This window comes from Lissotriton vulgaris, chromosome 1_1 (genome assembly GCF_964263255.1).
Source record: "Lissotriton vulgaris chromosome 1_1, aLisVul1.2, whole genome shotgun sequence".
Taxonomy (NCBI): Eukaryota; Metazoa; Chordata; class Amphibia; order Caudata; family Salamandridae; genus Lissotriton; species Lissotriton vulgaris.
The window spans coordinates 262,586,723-262,603,986 of record NC_141685.1 but is presented as its reverse complement, the minus strand read 5'-3'; the positions used below and the strand labels follow the sequence as shown (position 1 = coordinate 262,603,986).

Genomic DNA, 17,264 nt, shown 5'->3' with positions numbered 1-17,264 from the left:
TTCTTAATCGTCGACTTGGAGGAGAATGCTGCGCAGGCTTCGCAGTCCCTGGATTCGTGTTCAGGCGATAGGCAGAGGTTGCACACCTCGTGTAGGTCCTTGTGTGGGAACTTAGCACCACACGTTGGACATTTATTAAATGGAGTCCTTTCCATGGACTACGGGCTTGACCACGTCGAGAAAGGCCTCCTGTTCGTCGACGTAGATCAAAGTTTTTCTTCGATGTTGGAGTCGAAATGCGTCGGAATGGAAATGAAAATCGCGTTCGATAACAATACCGTTGAATTGGAAAGGGAATACGCGCCGAAAAGTCACTTCTTTCGAAGTCGATCTGGAGCGTTTCAATCCTCATCCGAACTCGATGGCGGAAAAAACCAATCTAAGGATGGAGCCGATGCCCATGCGCACTAGCAACCAAAGGAGGAGTCACCAAGATACAAAAGACTCTCCAAGAGAAAAACAAGTGCAATCATCCGAGCACAACACCAGATGGCGATCTATTCATAATGTACCATCTGCAGCCCATATGCCTCGAACAGTGCATTAATTTTGAGTAAAGTGATGTAGAGTAAACTGGCATAGAGTGCAGTGGCATGGAGAAGAGTAGAATGCAATGGCATACAGTAGATTGTTTCAGAGATGATTGATGAGGCGTGGAGGGGTGCAAGATAGAGTAGTGGCACCTAGTCCATTGGTATAGAGTGCAGAGTAGAGTGATGTAAGTGGAGTGGTGCAGAATAGACGGGAGTAGTGTTGAATGCAGTGGCAAACAGTGCAGTGGTGACAGTAGAGTGGGGTAGATTACACTGGAATAGAGTGGTGCAGAGTAGAGACGTAGAGTGAAGTGCAGTGTTAGAGTGATGGGGTGCACAGTCGATTAGAGTGGCAGAGTGCACTGGCATAGGGCAGAGTGGTGCGTGGTTCAGTGGTGGAGAGTGCAGTGTTGCAGAGCAGAGTGTTTTATAGTGTAGTGTTGTAGAGTAGATTGACAGAGTGCATTGGTGAGGAGTGCAGTAAAGTGCATAGAGTGGTGAAGAGTGCAATATTGCAGATTAGAATTGCTTAGAATGAAGTAGCGCAAGTGGAGTGTTGCAGGGTATAATGCAGTTGCCTAAAGTGACAGAATAAATCAGTGTTTCAGAGTAGCCTATCTCAAACTGCAGTGGCGCAAATTAGAGTGGTGTAGAAAGCAGTAGTGTATAGAGCAGTGGCATAAAGATTTGCAGAGTATAGTGGCACAGGGTGTAATTGAGTGCAGTAGTAAGTGTAGAGTGCATTGGTTTTTAGTAAAGCATTGTAGAGCGGGGCGGCGCGGACCGGGGCAGCACGGATTGGCACACAGTGGCGCAGAGGGGATTGTTTCAGAGTGAAGTGGTCCACGGTGGAGTACAGTGGCATAGAGTGCAAAGTACAGCAGAATGGCAAAGCGGATTGGCATTAAGTGCACTGACGCAGTGTAGAGTGGTACAGAGTAGAGTGCATTGGCTTAGATTGCAGTGGCACAGGGTGCAGTGTTGCAGAGTAGAGTGTCATAGAATGGAGTGGTGAAGAGTTCAGTGGTGCAAAGTAGTTTATTGCGGGGTAGAGTAGAGTGATGTAGAGTGAAGAGTGAAGTGGCGTAGAATGGAGTGGAGCAGAGTAGAGAGCAGTGACGCAGTGTAGAGTGAAGTTGCGTAGTGGCTTAGAGTGGAGTATGCCTGGTGTGGTGGCACACTTCCACTACAGACACATCTTCAATAGAAATCACCATTATATTTGTACAGACATACAGTTTCACTGATAAAAGTATACAATGCACAAACGATAATGTGTGGAAAGGTAATTTGTCATTACCTAGAGTAGTGATTTGGTTTGATTGTTTTAAAATATATTTGTTTTCACCATACTTCAGAATGTCCTAAAATGTGCTTCATTTTGGCTTTTCTAACTCTAAAATATCTACACAGTTAATTTAGAGACATTTAAATTTTGTTGTGTGCTATTAAAAAATATCATAAAGCCTTCCGTGAGCACTCCCCGGAGACAGCATGATTGTCACATAAATCCTCTCACTTTGAAGTCAGCGAAAGTAAAGTAAACACCAAGCTCCCTGGAAGATAAGGGCCTCTGTCTTTGGATACACAGTAAATTTGACAAAATAAGAACAAGACTGAAAGTCTTGCTTACAGGAATCGAGCACTGGTGAAAGAAAACAGTAAATAGGGTTTGAGGAAGGTAAGGGACAAACTCTAGCTGGACATCCTAAAACAAGTACAGCCAGCAAATAGAAAATGAGCAAATATGAGTTACAAAGTGAATGGTACACAGTGGACGGGATGCATTCTCAGGAAACCTTTCGAAAATGTCCCCAAGATGTTGGATAACCAGACAGCTACGTAGTTTGGTGGGCTTCAACCTAATGAATCTGTCTATGCGGAATGTAACTGGTGCTAATGTAAAGTGCTCCAATGCCCTTAGGTCGAATTCTTGCAATGTAAAAACTGTCAGAAGACCTTGGTGATTCCATCAGCCAAGAGATCACCCAAAGTCCCTGGAGACATTCTTCAAACTGTGGGATTCATACAGCATAACAAGTTGTAAAATACAAACCCCGTTGCTCAGCACTTCATACATGATGCAAAATGAGAGAAAAAGAACTCGGGAGCTTAAGTACATGAGCATGGCAGACCTACAAAACAGAACAGGTAAGTCTTAGAGATGTGGGCTTCATGTAGCACCTGAGTGAGCTCTGTACCGGGCAGCTACATGACAGCACATCGTCAATGCCGGATCAGGGATAGAAGGGCAGTTGTCACCGCAGTCCCACAAACACCTGTGGACTGAGGCCACATAATACCAATGCACAATTCAGTGCAAGGGACCAAACTCTGGTGGACGCCACCAATCAAGACACCAAGGCCCAGGGTAACAAGCCAACAAAGCCAGAGAAACAGAGCGGTATGGGTGATCTTTCCGTGCCAGCACCCCTTATAATGCATGGATGCCACGGTCACAGAAACAAAGCATACGGTTAAACCACCCTGAAGAGGCACCGACAAGTCCCCGGATATCTTTGAGCACATATGATGGTCATCCTTGCTCCGGCTTAAAACACACTTGGAAAGGAACTGACTTTAAACAATGTGACCAGTGGAAATGCTTGCAAGCATAAGACTAATCGTATACCTCCCACAATTGTTATTGTATGCACTCAAGGGAGCCAAGTCGTGAGAGGTAAACCCACAGCACTAGTAGAATCAGACACTGGACATAGGATGCCGGGCGACGGTCATTCATGAAAGACTTTGGAATCAGTGACTGCAGTCCAGGTGACCCCTACATGTAGTGTCTGTATTTCTGAATTGCAGCCGTATTGTTTGTAGACTGTTGTTTATCAGGTGTGTTCCTCACCTTCTGCCCTGCACTCTCCACACATTATTATTATAACACCTCTCCTGCCTTGCTACAGTGAATATGTTTTCACAAATGGAAGCCTTTCTCAATGCCCTGGTTCAAGACGCTGCAATGTATTTACACACGTCTAAGGTCTACCAGCAGCAGAGTATTATTATTGTTTTCAAACTGCATGTTTTCTAATGCGGGCATCCTCGGATTGTTGTAATGTTTGCTAATTAAATCCATAGGGCGCATTGCTACTTTTAAAGTTGGAAGAGTTGAAGCAGAGAGATATGAATAACACTTTCCTTCGTGCGACCTGGAGAAAAGAGAATGAGGAAAGATCTGGACTGCAACAGAACACAGCCCTCTCCAGAGAGGTGGGTTCAATCATACAGGAGACATAGACACAAAGTAAACACCAAGCTCTTTTACACCCGAAACAGAAAGATGCTACAAAGCACAAGGAACAGAATACAAGGGAAACACACATTTTAGCTTGCATTAGAAGAAAATGCAGGCTGTGGCCAGCCAGGTGCATGATGGAAAGCTAAAACATTACACCAAGGGCACCTTAAAGGAACTAATCACCTTCATCAAAGAACTCTTGTGCAGAAAGCAAAAATAGCGAGTTTCTCTTCCTTGGGGAAAAAAAGTCATGCCTTGCAAGAACAAATACCGTACATATACGAAGAACAATGGCTGCACTGTTGCCACCTGAGCAACATTTCTTGCCGTGCTTTGACCACAGATGTCCAATTGTGCTCGCTTTTAAAGGCGCACACACATCTAAGCGGGCGATTTCTTATGTTAAATCTTAACGATGGCAAGTACGGACGCCACTGGGATAAATATTGGATCACAACAGAGTTGTTATTGATTTTTTCAGGAGACTCACCAACACAATAATAAAATCTCACAATGCTCCCCACAAAAGAAAAGAACAACTTTATAGCATCTCATGTAAGCACACCAATGAAAAACAAAAAGAAAAGTCCCACTCCACTGCATAACTCCCACTTCCACAAGCAACATTTAGGGACCCATTCATAGATCAGCCGTTAGACAGCAACCACCTGGGTTGTCAGGTGTGCCCTTCTTGTCAAGTGGACTGGCAAAGGAGTCTCCACCCCAAAGACTTACAGGCCTGTCAGCGCCACTCAACTCAGTGAAATCCAAACCTTTCTTAGAAGTCTACGCATGAGCAGTGGCGCCACAAACGCCCTACTTCTGCTCACAGGCAGCAATTTGTGGATTACCTCACCACCCATCATGTGTGGCATCTCTCAGGGCTGCATGTGTGATCCTTTATCGTTTTCATTAAACAAGCAACTCCTGAACGTTTAACGAGTCCAACTCTTCACCAACACAGGAGACACAACAATACCTCAAAGTGTTGGTGGCCAGCTACATCAACCAGCCGCAGGCTAGCTCAACACTATCCAAGCCTGAGAGCAAAATCTTATCGGACACTACCCGCCACAGAGTAGGAAAGACTCTTAAATGGTTGTGCTTTACAACTACAGAAAGGGCCTGGCTCAGACAAACCTTTGTGGAGGAGCTCTTCTCATCACCTCCAACGCCACATCCCATGACTTCCATACAAAAACTTCCATCTAGTCCAAGTAGCTTGTGATGAAGAAGACTAACTGAAGAGAGAAATCCTGTTGAATTCTCATGTTATCCACGCAAATCCATACGTAAAAACTGCATTCACATGTGCGGTGTCAGAGCATAGGAATAGAACGGTAGGTGTAACTGGCACCGGAAGGTTGTGATGCAGCGGTAGATGCCACAAACTGAATGTCTTTGTAAACATGGTCTTCCGTTTCTCCTCGAACTGGGAGGGTTCATTTGTTGCCAACAGAGCAACAGGAAGCTCACAGGTACCATGCACAATGATTTATTTCCACATTTTATTTTAAATTGGTATGAAGTGCAAGCTTTGTCGAAATTTCTGGTGCACTGAACAAGTAAATTACATGAGATGAAAACAATGACTTTACAGTTAGCAAATTTAATAATTTAAGAAAAGACTTTGAGTCGATGTCCTACCACCTGACCATTTTTGCCTATACCCAAGAGCCTGAATTTCAAAAACGGTTGCTCATAATGGCTGGTGTCTCACAAACGACGGTCAAAAGCATAGAGCACTAGCGGAAAATACTTTAAGTGCAATGTCAAAACCTGTAGTTTATCTTTTGGGCCAGAGGTAGCCAATGGAGAAGTGGTACATTTGCCTCTTTTTAATGTAGCCACAATACAACTAGCTGAACAAGGTTTTAATTGTATGACAATGTACGGTTTAACAAGCTGGGTTCATCAGTATGTGAAGCATTAGCACTGTCCTATCTGCAGAGGACAAAAGAGTTGAAGATGGGCAGACAGAAAATGCTGTGCTTTGTTAAAAACTGTTAGAAGGTGCTCTTAAGACCACTAAAGTAATAGCCTTCCTAGAAAGATTGCTTTCAAACTACACCACAAATCTTCTGGCAACTGGGTTGCGGTGGGAAGTGCTCCAGGTACATCTGGTCAACTATATGGCGGAGAAAATGGATACTTCCTGCCACCCACTACAGTCCAAGGGAGAGAGAGTTTATATTTATTAAAAATACACGTCCAAGAAAGCCATGGATTCAGGTCTCTCCCCCTCCCCTGCCCTCTGACTGCATACTACAAAGTCAGCATACCTGCGTAATTTGATTTGATACCCTCAGATGACCTTTGGCACTGGTTACATGTAGACTTTGACGAAGAGAGGAACAGGGAAGAAATGCGTTACTTACCTGTAACAGCAGTTATCCAGTATTGGTGTCTTTCATAGATTCACATGCCTGAATCATTCCCCGTCGTCGAGACGGGAGCCTCCGGTAAATAAAAAAGTAATGTCCATAGACATACATGGAGAGAAAGGGTCCAAGGGTCTCCCCTTAGTAGCCTTTCCTTGTCCTTATGTAAAAAGGACCAAACTGACAGTCAGCCAATCAGCTCCGACCTCCCTCTAGAACCTTCCTGGGAGGAGCCTCAGTCCCTCAGATTTTCGTACGCACCCAGCTAGGTTTGGAGTAGTATAGTTCCGAGAGGGAAGTGAGTCCTTCCAGGGGAGGCGGGAGGGTTGCATGTGAATCTATGAAAGACACCAATACTGGATAACTGCTGTTACAGGTAAGTAACGCATTTCTTATCCAGTATTAGGGGTGTCTTTCATAGATTCACATGCCTGAATCAGAGTAGCTAGCAATCACAGTAGCACATTTGTAAAACAGAGTTGCCCTGCCGTCATAGTAGATAATGCATATAATATCATACAATAAAGAGACAGCTTAGACATAATCTCATCAGAGCAATAATGTGCATACCTGGAAGGCGGGATGTAGGAAGGCTCACCTTACTGTTAAAGAGATGGCGAAGCACCGCCTGGCCCACTGCCGCGTCCTTCTGGAGTTCGATATCCAGGCAGTAGTGTCTGGAGAAAGTGTGCGGTGACTTCCAAGTCGCCGCTCTGCAGATGTCCAGGATCGGTACCCCAGCAAACAGTGCTGCCGATGTAGACATCGCTCTGGTTGAGTGAGCTAGGACACGGTCATTCAAAGGCCGGCCGGCCTTTCCGTGGCAGAAGGAAATCGCCGAGGAGATCCATCTGGATATGCTTTGCTTCGTGAGGGGTAGGCCCATTCTTGGCCTGCTGTATGCCACGAACAGCTGTGAGGATTTCCTGAGATCCTTAGTCTTCTCCAGGTAGAATTTCAGGCACCTCATAAGGTCCAAAGAGTGCAGCGACCTTTCCGCTGCTGTGGAAGGGTTGGCGAAGAATGACCTAAGGACCAATGGTTCGTTGAGATGGAAGTCCGACGGTACCTTTGGAATGAACTTAGGGTTTGGTCGCAGTATCACCCTATCATTTCTGAATTGCAGGTATGGTTCTTGAATGGACAAGGCTTGCAGCTCGCTAACCCTTCTGGCCGAAGTTAGAGCGAGCAAGAGCGCTGTTTTCCATGAGAGGTGTTGAAGCGATGCCCTGTGGATGGGTTCAAACGGGTGACGCATAAGCTGGTTGAGTACCAGGTTAAGCTGCCATGTGGGAGGTACCTTCCGAGGTCTCGGGAAGGATCTGTGTAGTCCTTTGAGGAATTGCTTGACTAGCCGACTAGACCACAGAGAAGGTCCTGTGACCGTTCTGGTGAATCTCGAGATCGCTGCCAGGTGGACTTTGATGGACGCATGCGCCAGTCCCGACTGGGCCAAATGCAGGAGGTATGGTAATATTTGTTCTGGTGTGATGGAGAGTGGCCGTAAGCCCTGTACTGAGCACCATATGCAGAACCTCTTCCATTTGAGACAGTAGGTCTTGTTCGTACTGTCTGCTCTTGCTTTGGCTAGCACATCCTTGCAGTCTTGCGGGATATTCAGGCCACCGAACTCTCTGTGCTCAGGAGCCAGGCTGATAATTTGAGCGATTGGAGGTTCGGGTGTTGCACTTGCCCGTCGGACATCGTCAGTAGGGCTGGGTGTTGGTTCAGGCGGATCGGTGATTTGATGGATAGTCGAAGCAGATCCGAGAACCAGTGTTGCCTCGGCCAGGACGGGGCAATCAGGATCAGGGTGCATGGCTCCGCTTTCATCTTCCTGAGGAGCCGTGGAATCATCGGGAACGGAGGAAAGGCGTATGCAAAGACGCTGTACCATCCGATGGAGAACGCATTTCCTAGTGATCCTGGTTGGGGATGCCAACTTGCGTAACACGGGCATTTGGCGTTCCTCTTGGTGGCAAAGAGGTCGATGTTTGGGACTCCCCAAAGAGAGAAGACGTGAGTGAGGGCGCTGTCCGATAGTTCCCACTCGTGGGAGAGGGACTTCTGCCTGCTCAGGGCGTCTGCGATGGTATTGTCCCTTCCCGGAACATATTCCGCTTTGAGTTGGATGTCGTGTAGTACCAGCCAGTTCCAGATCGTCTGTGATTCGCGTGAGAGCGAGAGTGAACGCGTTCCCCCTTGCTTGTTCAGATAGTGCATCGTCGTGGTGTTGTCCGTCCTGACGAGCACTGGGGATTTCCGGATGCGTGGTTGGAAGGCTTGTAGAGCCAGAAACACTGCTCTCAGTTCCAAGAGGTTGATATGGAGCAATTGCTCTTGAGAGTCCCATTTGCCGCTGATCCGCAGGTCCTGGAGCACCGCGCCCCATCCCTCTAGGGAGGCGTCGGTTGTTATCACCAGAGGTGATGCTGGGAGGAGAAACGGCAGGCCCACTGTCAGATTGTGGCGATGTGTCCACCATTGTAGAGCTTTTGAAATCTTCGGTGTGATCCGAAGGATGTCTTCGAATGAGCCAGTGCTTTGGGTCCATTGGCTCGCGAGCGCCTCCTGCAGGGGCCGCATTCTGAGCCTGCAGTGTGGGATGAGGAGTATGCAGGAGGACATCATCCCTAGGAGGGAGGTGTAAGTCCGAACTTTCAGGTGCTTTTTCTTTGCCACAGCCGTGGCCAGAGATAAGATCTTGTCTGCCCTTTCTTTTGAGGGGAAGGCCTTCGTGCAGCCTGTGTCCAACATGGCCCCTAGGAAGGTAATTCTTGTTGCGGGAACCATGCATGATTTCTTGATATTGAGCGTCAATCCCAGATTTTGAAAGAGATTGGTGCAGGCGTTGGAGGACGTGACCGCGTCCCCCGGTGAGGGTGCTTTCACCAGCCAGTCGTCTAAGTAGGGGAAGATCTGGTGGCCCAGTTGGCGCAGGAAGGCCGCCACAGGCGCAAGGCATTTCGTGAATATGCGCGGCGCTGACTTGAGGCCGAACGGCAGAACTTTGAACTGATAGTGACGGCCCGCCACCTCGAATCTTAGGAACTTCCGGTGATTTTTGAGGATAGGGATGTGGTAGTATGCATCCTGGAGATCCAGTGACACCATGAAATCCCCTTTCTCTAGAATGCCCAGGATTTCCTGAATCGTCACCATCCTGAACGATTGGCTTCGTAGGAAGGTGTTGAGGCCCCGGAGATCCAGGATGGGTCTCCACTTGTTTTCTTTTTGTTGTACAAGAAAGAAGTGGGAGTAAAATCCTTTCCCCTTCGAGGATGCCGGAACCCTTTCGATTGCTCCTTTTTGTAGCATTGTCGAAAGTTCCATTAGAAGCAAGCGCTGATGTTTGTGTGTCTGTCTGCGTGGAGGGGTATTGGGAGGGATGGAGGTGAACTCGAGAGAGTGGCCAAATCGAATAATTTGAAGAACCCACCGGTCCGTGGTGATGTACTGCCAATTGTGAAGGAAGTGGGTCAGCTTTCCTCCAATTCGAAAGGATGGAGATGGTGTTTGGACTGGCTGGAGTAGGTGGTCACTGGCGGCCGCCAGCGCCCCTCTTGGTATTTTTACCTCTGTAGGACGATCTTCCGAATGAGGATTGTCTGCCCTGATTTTGCTTGTTTTGGTACTGGCCTTTTTGATTGTACGAGAATGAGGACGAGGACCTGTTTTGATATGAGCCTCGATAGGAGGACTGACCTCTGGGCCTGTTGCCTCGAAAGGACTGGTTCCTAGACTGTAGAGAGCCCAGTGCCCTTGCCGTGTCTGTGTCCTTCTTAATGGCCTGTAGGGCCTCGTCGACCTGTACTCCAAACAGGTGTTGGCCGTCGAAGGGCATGTCTAGAACCTTTGCCTGAACTTCTTGGCGGAATGAAGTGGCTTTGAGCCATCCCTGGCGTCTCAGAACGGCAGCTCCCGCCAGTTGACGGAAGCCTGTCATGGCTGCGTCGATAGCACAGTCTATGAGTTCCGCTGCAGAAGATTGACCCTCAACGAGGAGCGCTTTCACCTCACCCTGGACGTCATCAGGTAGTTCCTTTATGTAAGGGGCAATGTCCTCCCATAGCTGTCGATTGTAACGCCCCAGCAAGGCGATGGAGTTGGCCACCTTGATGGACATGGCCGACGTGGAAGTGAAGCGCTTGCCAATCGTGTCCAGTTTCCTGCCCTCTTTGTCAGGGGGAGCTGACAGTGGTGAGGAAGGGTTGCGGGAGTTTTTCTGGGCCGCCTGCGTCACCACCGAGTCCGGTTTGGGGTGACCATTTAGGCAAGCCGCTGCAGTGAGTGGTGCCCTGTATTTCTTCTCAAGGCGTGGGACCAGCGCTGGCACAGAGGCAGGAGTGAGCATTAGCTTCTTTCCCTGTTCCCACAAGAAATCTATGATTGGAACCGCTTTTGCAGATTTTTGAGGCTGTTCCTTGAAGTCATGGAGGAAACAGTCCGTTTCCGTGGATTCCACCACCATGTGGAATCTCTTCGCCGCTCTCTCCACCAGCTTGTGGAAACCCGCAATGTCCACCGGTGGGGAGTCCGCTTGGCGTGGTTGTGGTGAAGCTGGGGATGATGTAATATATTCGTCCTCCACATCCTGGTCTGAGTGGTCTGAGTGAACCTCCTGGACCTCTCCTTCCTCCAGTTCTTCCTCTTCCTCTTCTTCGTCCGAAGAGACCACCACCTGAGGATGGACTTCTTGGTGGTGAGGATGAGGGCGTTCCGGTGCGGACACCTGTACATGAGCTGGAGGTGTCTGATCTCCCTTGTCCCCTGGTGAGGGGCTCTCAGGCGCTTGACCGCCTCTGCTAGGCTCCGGAAAGCGCCGCTTATAGTCTTGCACAAGAAGTTTCAAGTCATCCACCAGGGTCGCCGGGAAGCATATCATGGGGGTTACTTCGGTGCGGACGCTGGCTTGGACAGAGTGTTCTTGATATGTGAATTCTTCCTGTTCCTCATCTGTGCTCTGGCATTTTATGTGAAGCTCTGAGATTGAAGTAGCGGGATCCAGGTGTTCATCCTCCTCGGATTCCTCGCTTTGGAAAATTTCTTGAGGTGGTTGCTTCTCCACCTTGCTAGGAGACGTTGTTTCCGGGGTAATTATTGACTTGCCCTGTTTGCCAGTCTGAATGGTATAGCTTGTAGTCGTCGAGGGGACCGTCGACGGTGGTAGCATCATGGACGGCGTCTCCACCAGCTTTGATTTTTTCCATGGTTCATTGGACGATGAATCGCCCGTCGACGGTGTCGTCGTCGAGTCCGTCGACGGAGCTTTTGGTGTCGTCGTCGACGGTGTCTTCGTCGACGGTGTCTTCGTCGACGGTGTCTTCGTCGACGGTGTCTTCGTCGACGGTGTCTTCGTCGACGGGCTCGTCGCCGACGAGCCTCTCGTCGACGGGGTCGTCGATGGGGTCGTCGACGAGGTCGTCGTCGACGGAGGGGTGGAGGACGGGATCTTGGTCGTCGACGATTGCGCAGTCGTCGTCTTCGTCGACGGTGTCTTCGTAGACGATGGTCTCGTCGACGAGTCTCTCGTCGACACTCTCGTCGTCGGTTGTGACGACGATGGGCTCGTCACTGTGGACGGCGTCGCCGACGGTGCAGTCTTCGTTGTCGACATGGATTTTGTCGTCGACGATGATGACGTCAGGAGAATAATTGAAGAGACAGGCCTACCTGTAGACGAAGAGGAAGTAGTCATCGTCGTCGAAGCCGAGGGCGACGATGCTGACGTGGTAGACACTGTGGTTTTGACTGAAGTAGTCCTCTGGCTTTGTCTGGAGGACGGAGCAGGCATTTTGAAGGTTTTATCCTCCTTAGCAGACACTGAGGATGATACAGATCTCGCCTCTGAAGACTTTTTGTGGGTCTTCGCAGGAGGAGTGTCTGAGGGGCCCGGGGAAGCGTCCCTTGGCCTCTTACTCGAAACAGCAGAAGTTCTGGAAACGCTGCTGACAGAGGACTCCAGATTGTCCCTGTTCTTAAGCCTGTCCAACCAGATCAGAAGGCGACCTTCTCTGTCTCTCACAGTCTTTCTGGGAAAAGACCGACAGATTGCGCATTTTTCCGAATTGTGATCCGGGTAAAGGCAATACAGGCACAGGTCGTGTTTATCATCCACATGAATCCTTTTCTTGCTGCAGGAAGAGCAGGCCCTGAACAGGGCTTTCTTCCCCGAGTCAGACATGGAAAAGGCAGTTTAACCACACACTTACTTCAGGGATAGTGTGTTGAGGAAGTCCTTGAAGAGTTTGTAGGTTCAGAGAAAAACTTCCAAGAGAGTTTGTTGAGTTTAGAATAATCCTGAGGAGAGCTCAGGCTGGAGACTCCCTAGCACAACGTGCGGTAGAAAATCTGAGGGACTGAGGCTCCTCCCAGGAAGGTTCTAGAGGGAGGTCGGAGCTGATTGGCTGACTATGTCAGTTTGGTCCTTTTTACATAAGGACAAGGAAAGGCTACTAAGGGGAGACCCTTGGACCCTTTCTCTCCATGTATGTCTATGGACATTACTTTTTTATTTACCGGAGGCTCCCGTCTCGACGACGGGGAATGATTCAGGCATGTGAATCTATGAAAGACACCCCTAATACTGGATAAGTGAACTTGACAGAGCACCACCCAAAAGTGTAATTATCGGAGAGAGAACTGCTTCAGAGTTGACTTACTGGTTCTTGCTCTGCCGCCACCCTCCACAAAACTCCCCAAGAGCTCCATCAACTATTAGGGGTCCAATATATTGCAGGCAGTTGAGCAGTCCTGTAAGGTAACCTGGAGGGATCACATATCAGGAAAACTGGTGCAAGGCACACATTAATTAAAAAGAACAATAAGGATGCCCCTCACGGAATTTGACATAAGCATTATGGGGGTGGGAAGAGTGCGTCAAAAGAACCTCTTAAAGAATTCTTTAATTTTAACATATATTGAATTTGCAACTACCTATAACATTCAGGGTGCTTAAAGAATCAAAAGCTGCCCACACATATGGCATCAAAGAGCCAGAACATACCCTTATAATACTAAAAAAATGCAGTCTGCATTGCCAACCCTGGGGAATTTATCACAGCAACCACAACAGGAGACAAATGGGGGAAAAAACAGCCAAGCTTGGCCTGGCCTGTACCAGTATCACACGAGGAGGACAGCACACTGAGTCAGTGGATCAGGCGTTTGACTAGAAATAGAAACAGATGACCTACATTGACTGTGTAGTACAGTAGGAGCAGAGCTCCCAAAACCATGACATTACAGGCTAGGATAAAGATTAGGACCTTACCTCAGGATGTTGGGGTGCGAGAGTCGGTTCATGAGCTGCACCTCCTTCAACATGTTGGCTCGGTTGCTGCTCAGCGTGTTCATCTTCAGGGCCATGACCTGGTCGGACGTTTTGTGCCGCACCTAAATCAAGAGACAGGAGGGTAGTAAAGTTTTCATGGACTCAATGCGGCCATGTCACAGTCCCAGCGTTACACAGACAACCAAAGCGCATGGTAAGGAGTTCACAGGTCAATTAAAGTACTGCTTTGGGCGCCTTGTTTCTCCAAAAAATAGGCGAATAGTGGAATTCATGTGGTCATGCATGCAGTGGGGAAAGCCAACCAAGGGTCCCATTCATCCAAGAAAGCCATTTTTTTACAAACTGGCAGAAAAATTCACCATTGAAGCCTCTGAACAGATAGCTGTGCTCTTTGTACTCTGAAGGAGGCTCCCTTTCTAAAGGTGCTTCCAAGCTGTGAAAATATTACCGCCTTGTGACGGTCCCGGAAGTTCATTTGAACACAGTTCACAAACAAAACACCACCATCCTCCTAACCTGGGCAGACAATAGGGCTGGCTCACCTGAAACCGTGGCAGCAAAGTTGCAATACAGTGGAGAAGTCCTTAAGTGCATGAGCCATCAACACTACAGCACTTGAAAACACAATAGGCCTGTACTAACTCGCTGGGTGCCGCTTAAAGTAGTGTTCGTGGAGGCTGGTTAGCTGTGCATCACTCGGTACCTCCTTAAAGTGCTCCTACTGAACTGCCTTCTCTTTGTTTAGCTCACTTGAGGGAGCATTCAAAAGCGATCTAGGGTAACTTGTGGTTTATGATCCTTCCCCCTCCAATTTCTTTGGACCTCCGTTTTGGGCACTGTGTGCAGGAGACTTAACTTTGAAAGGGGTTCTACAGTATTATGTCAAAGCACCCAAACAACAGTCTGTAGTGGGGTGTTTGATTTGTTTCAGTATCGAAACAGGTAATCAAACAAGCACTGACAAAGCTAATAGGACTGGCGCTAGCAGCCAGCCGTGTGGCTGTCAATGCTTATTTTGTTGTGTCATGGTTTTTGTAAAACTATTTTTTTTAGGACTGGCAGGGCCTCAGCAATGCAAAAACTGGTCATTGGCTAAAAGCAGAAACATCTTTTGTCCTCCCAAACCACTCCATGACATAGCAGTCCCTGAGAGTGAAAGATACTATGTATGGGTGGGCTCATTGTGAAATAGTGAAGTTCGCCACTCGCTGAAATTGGCGACCCATTGCCCGAAGCTGTATGCTTACTGGACAGAGGAAAAAAGGGAATGACAACATATCAATGGATAAAGAGGGCAGGCTGAAAGTATACAGTATAATTTTAGTAAAATCAGTTTTGGCTAACTTGATGCTATATATATATATTTTTTAAACTGGTGTACATATTCCCATTATCAACCTTATTTTCTGTTTTCTTTTTCTCACCTCAGTTTGTGCACTGGCTAATTATGCTGTAGCTAATTTGCTGGAGTCGAGACAAGTCCACACTACAGTGACAGCTGTGGCGATGTGAATAAATAAATGCTGCATTGAAGTAGTAAATCCAAGCAAGTGCTTGCTAACTCTATTTTGACTTAAAGGGAGCATCCAGAGGTACATTTAATTGAATTCATTTATAAAGGGCATGGCTGTTCCAATGGAGCTTCCAAAGTACTGCAATAGCAGGAGACAAGCAATCAGACAGAGTGTCTAAAAACACGTTTTCAGCTGTGTTTTTTAAACTTCGTGTACGAGGGACAGAGTCCCAGTCTGAGAGGAAGAGAGTTCCTATGTTTAGGTCCTAGGAAGGCAAAAGAACGCTCCCTTACTTGTCTTGGTAGTTTAAACCAGAGGATCACAGCTAGTCTAGATTTTGACTCCCCGAACGCAGAGGTCAGCCCAGGAGGTAAAGATGGATCAACCCTCTTAGGAATTGGGGGTCGGGCTTTGTCATTGCTTTCAAGATACAACTTAAGCTTTAAACTTCATTTGCTTATCAATCTGGAGGCAATGAAGTGCCCGAAGATGCGATGTGATCGATTCAAATTTCAGAATTTGGTAGAGCGAGCAAGCTGCTGCATTCTGTACAGTCTGAAATGTTTTAACAGCAGACTTAGTAGCTCCTAAATATAGGACATTGCAGTAATCAAGGCATTAAATAATTAAAGCAAGATAAATAGTCCTCTAAAAAGCAACTGACAGTAACCAGAGACTCTACCCTTTTGTGTGTACCATTGCTTACAGTGCAGCTACTTTGCTAATTTGAAAATCCATATTCAATTTGTTGTCAAGCCAAAAGCTTAAATCTTTGATTTAGAGTCGAAGGAGGGAAAGCATCAAAATCTGTGGGCCACCATTGCGGGCACCAAACATTGTGCTTATTACCCAGAAATAGCACTTCTTTCTCACCATTTATTTTAAGCGTTTCTTTCCATCCAATGTGGGACCTCCATTAAACACATGCTCAAATTAGATGGTATAGTATCGTCCATAGAGTGCAGAGAGGTATAGATTTGTGCATCGTCAGTATAAGAAAACAGATTAAGGCCCTACGCTTTTACTATGTCCGCCAGAGGAACAAAGCCTGATCAAAGCATTTTAAGATGAAATGCTCACTCCTGCATACGTTGTAAACTTCAAAGGCCAAGGATTCAATTGACAGGAGAAACAAACAGAACAGCTTGCTCAAACAGAATAAAAATGCAGATACCGGATGGAATGGTGGCAAGAAGGTAAACCGCAAAACTAAGAGGCCTAAAGGAATCCTCGACATCAGCCACCTCTATCCAGTGTAGCAGTAAAATCCAACTGAGCACCGGGCCATAAGTCTAGCCTAACAAAGGAGACTTAATTCTGTAGCTTTTACACTACTGCAACCTCTTTTGATCCTTTACACACCATAGCTAGTGAACCACTGCGGATGGTTACACTAAAATACCTTTCAAACTGCTACAGCTTCTTCTGATCTTAAGTCACATAACATTCACATGCCTCCTGCCTTTTAATATTCTAAAAGTACTAGTGAATCCAAGGCCATACAGCCTCTTTCCATTCATAGACTCCATAATAACCAAACCACTTAGTGCTCTTCTGAAAGTCCAGACACTAGGCATCATGACTTCTCATCTGTTGCAGCCGCCTGTAATCCGAAACATGCCACAGCACTCCAGCAGCAAACGCCCCTTCCTATACTCCATGCTACTGCTGCCTCATTGTAATCCACTAACCCATCTGGGCCACCCTTGACAGCCATAGAAGAAGTCTCTTCCTCCTACACCTCATCTTAGTATTCAAACTTTTACAAGCCCTCAACCACTGACCCATCTGGGCCGCCTCTGACAGCCATAGAACAAGTCTCTTCCTCCTATGGCTCATCTTAGTATTCAAACTTTTACAAGCCCTCAACCACTGACCCATCTGGGCCGCCTCTGACAGCCATAGAACAAGTCTCTTCCTCCTATGGCTCATCTTAGTATTCAAACTTTTACAAGCCCTCAACCACTGACCCATCCGGGCCGCCTCTGACAGCCATAGAACAAGTCTCTTCCTCCTACGGCTCATCTTAGTATTCAAACTTTTACAACCCCTCAACCACATCACACATCGTCTTTTCTCCCAACCCAGACCAGTAGTGAGCACTTGCCAAACATGCTCATCTCTGAGCGCCTACTGCAAAGGAGATACAATAGCAATCGTACCCCTAGATACTCCTAAGTGTACCTTAAGCAGCATAGCTTCTAAACTACCACAACTACTTCCAATGCCCACAACTACTGCAGTGTCTTACTCTCCAATAGATCCCACTTTAGCAAAAGAAAACAGACCAGT

At 47.4% G+C, this 17,264-nt stretch overlaps 1 protein-coding gene across 2 annotated transcripts in view; it reads right to left on the bottom strand.

The window, feature by feature from the left end:
- The window catches only part of TESK2 (testis associated actin remodelling kinase 2), a 610,614-nt gene that overhangs the window by 383,423 nt on the left and 209,927 nt on the right, over nucleotides 1-17,264 (bottom strand). For both annotated transcript variants that reach the window (XM_086952281.1, XM_086952282.1), the window contains one exon: nucleotides 13,438-13,559. In XM_086952281.1, the coding sequence (XP_086808407.1) occupies nucleotides 13,438-13,559 (122 nt within the window). The remainder of the gene's footprint in view (nucleotides 1-13,437; nucleotides 13,560-17,264) is intronic.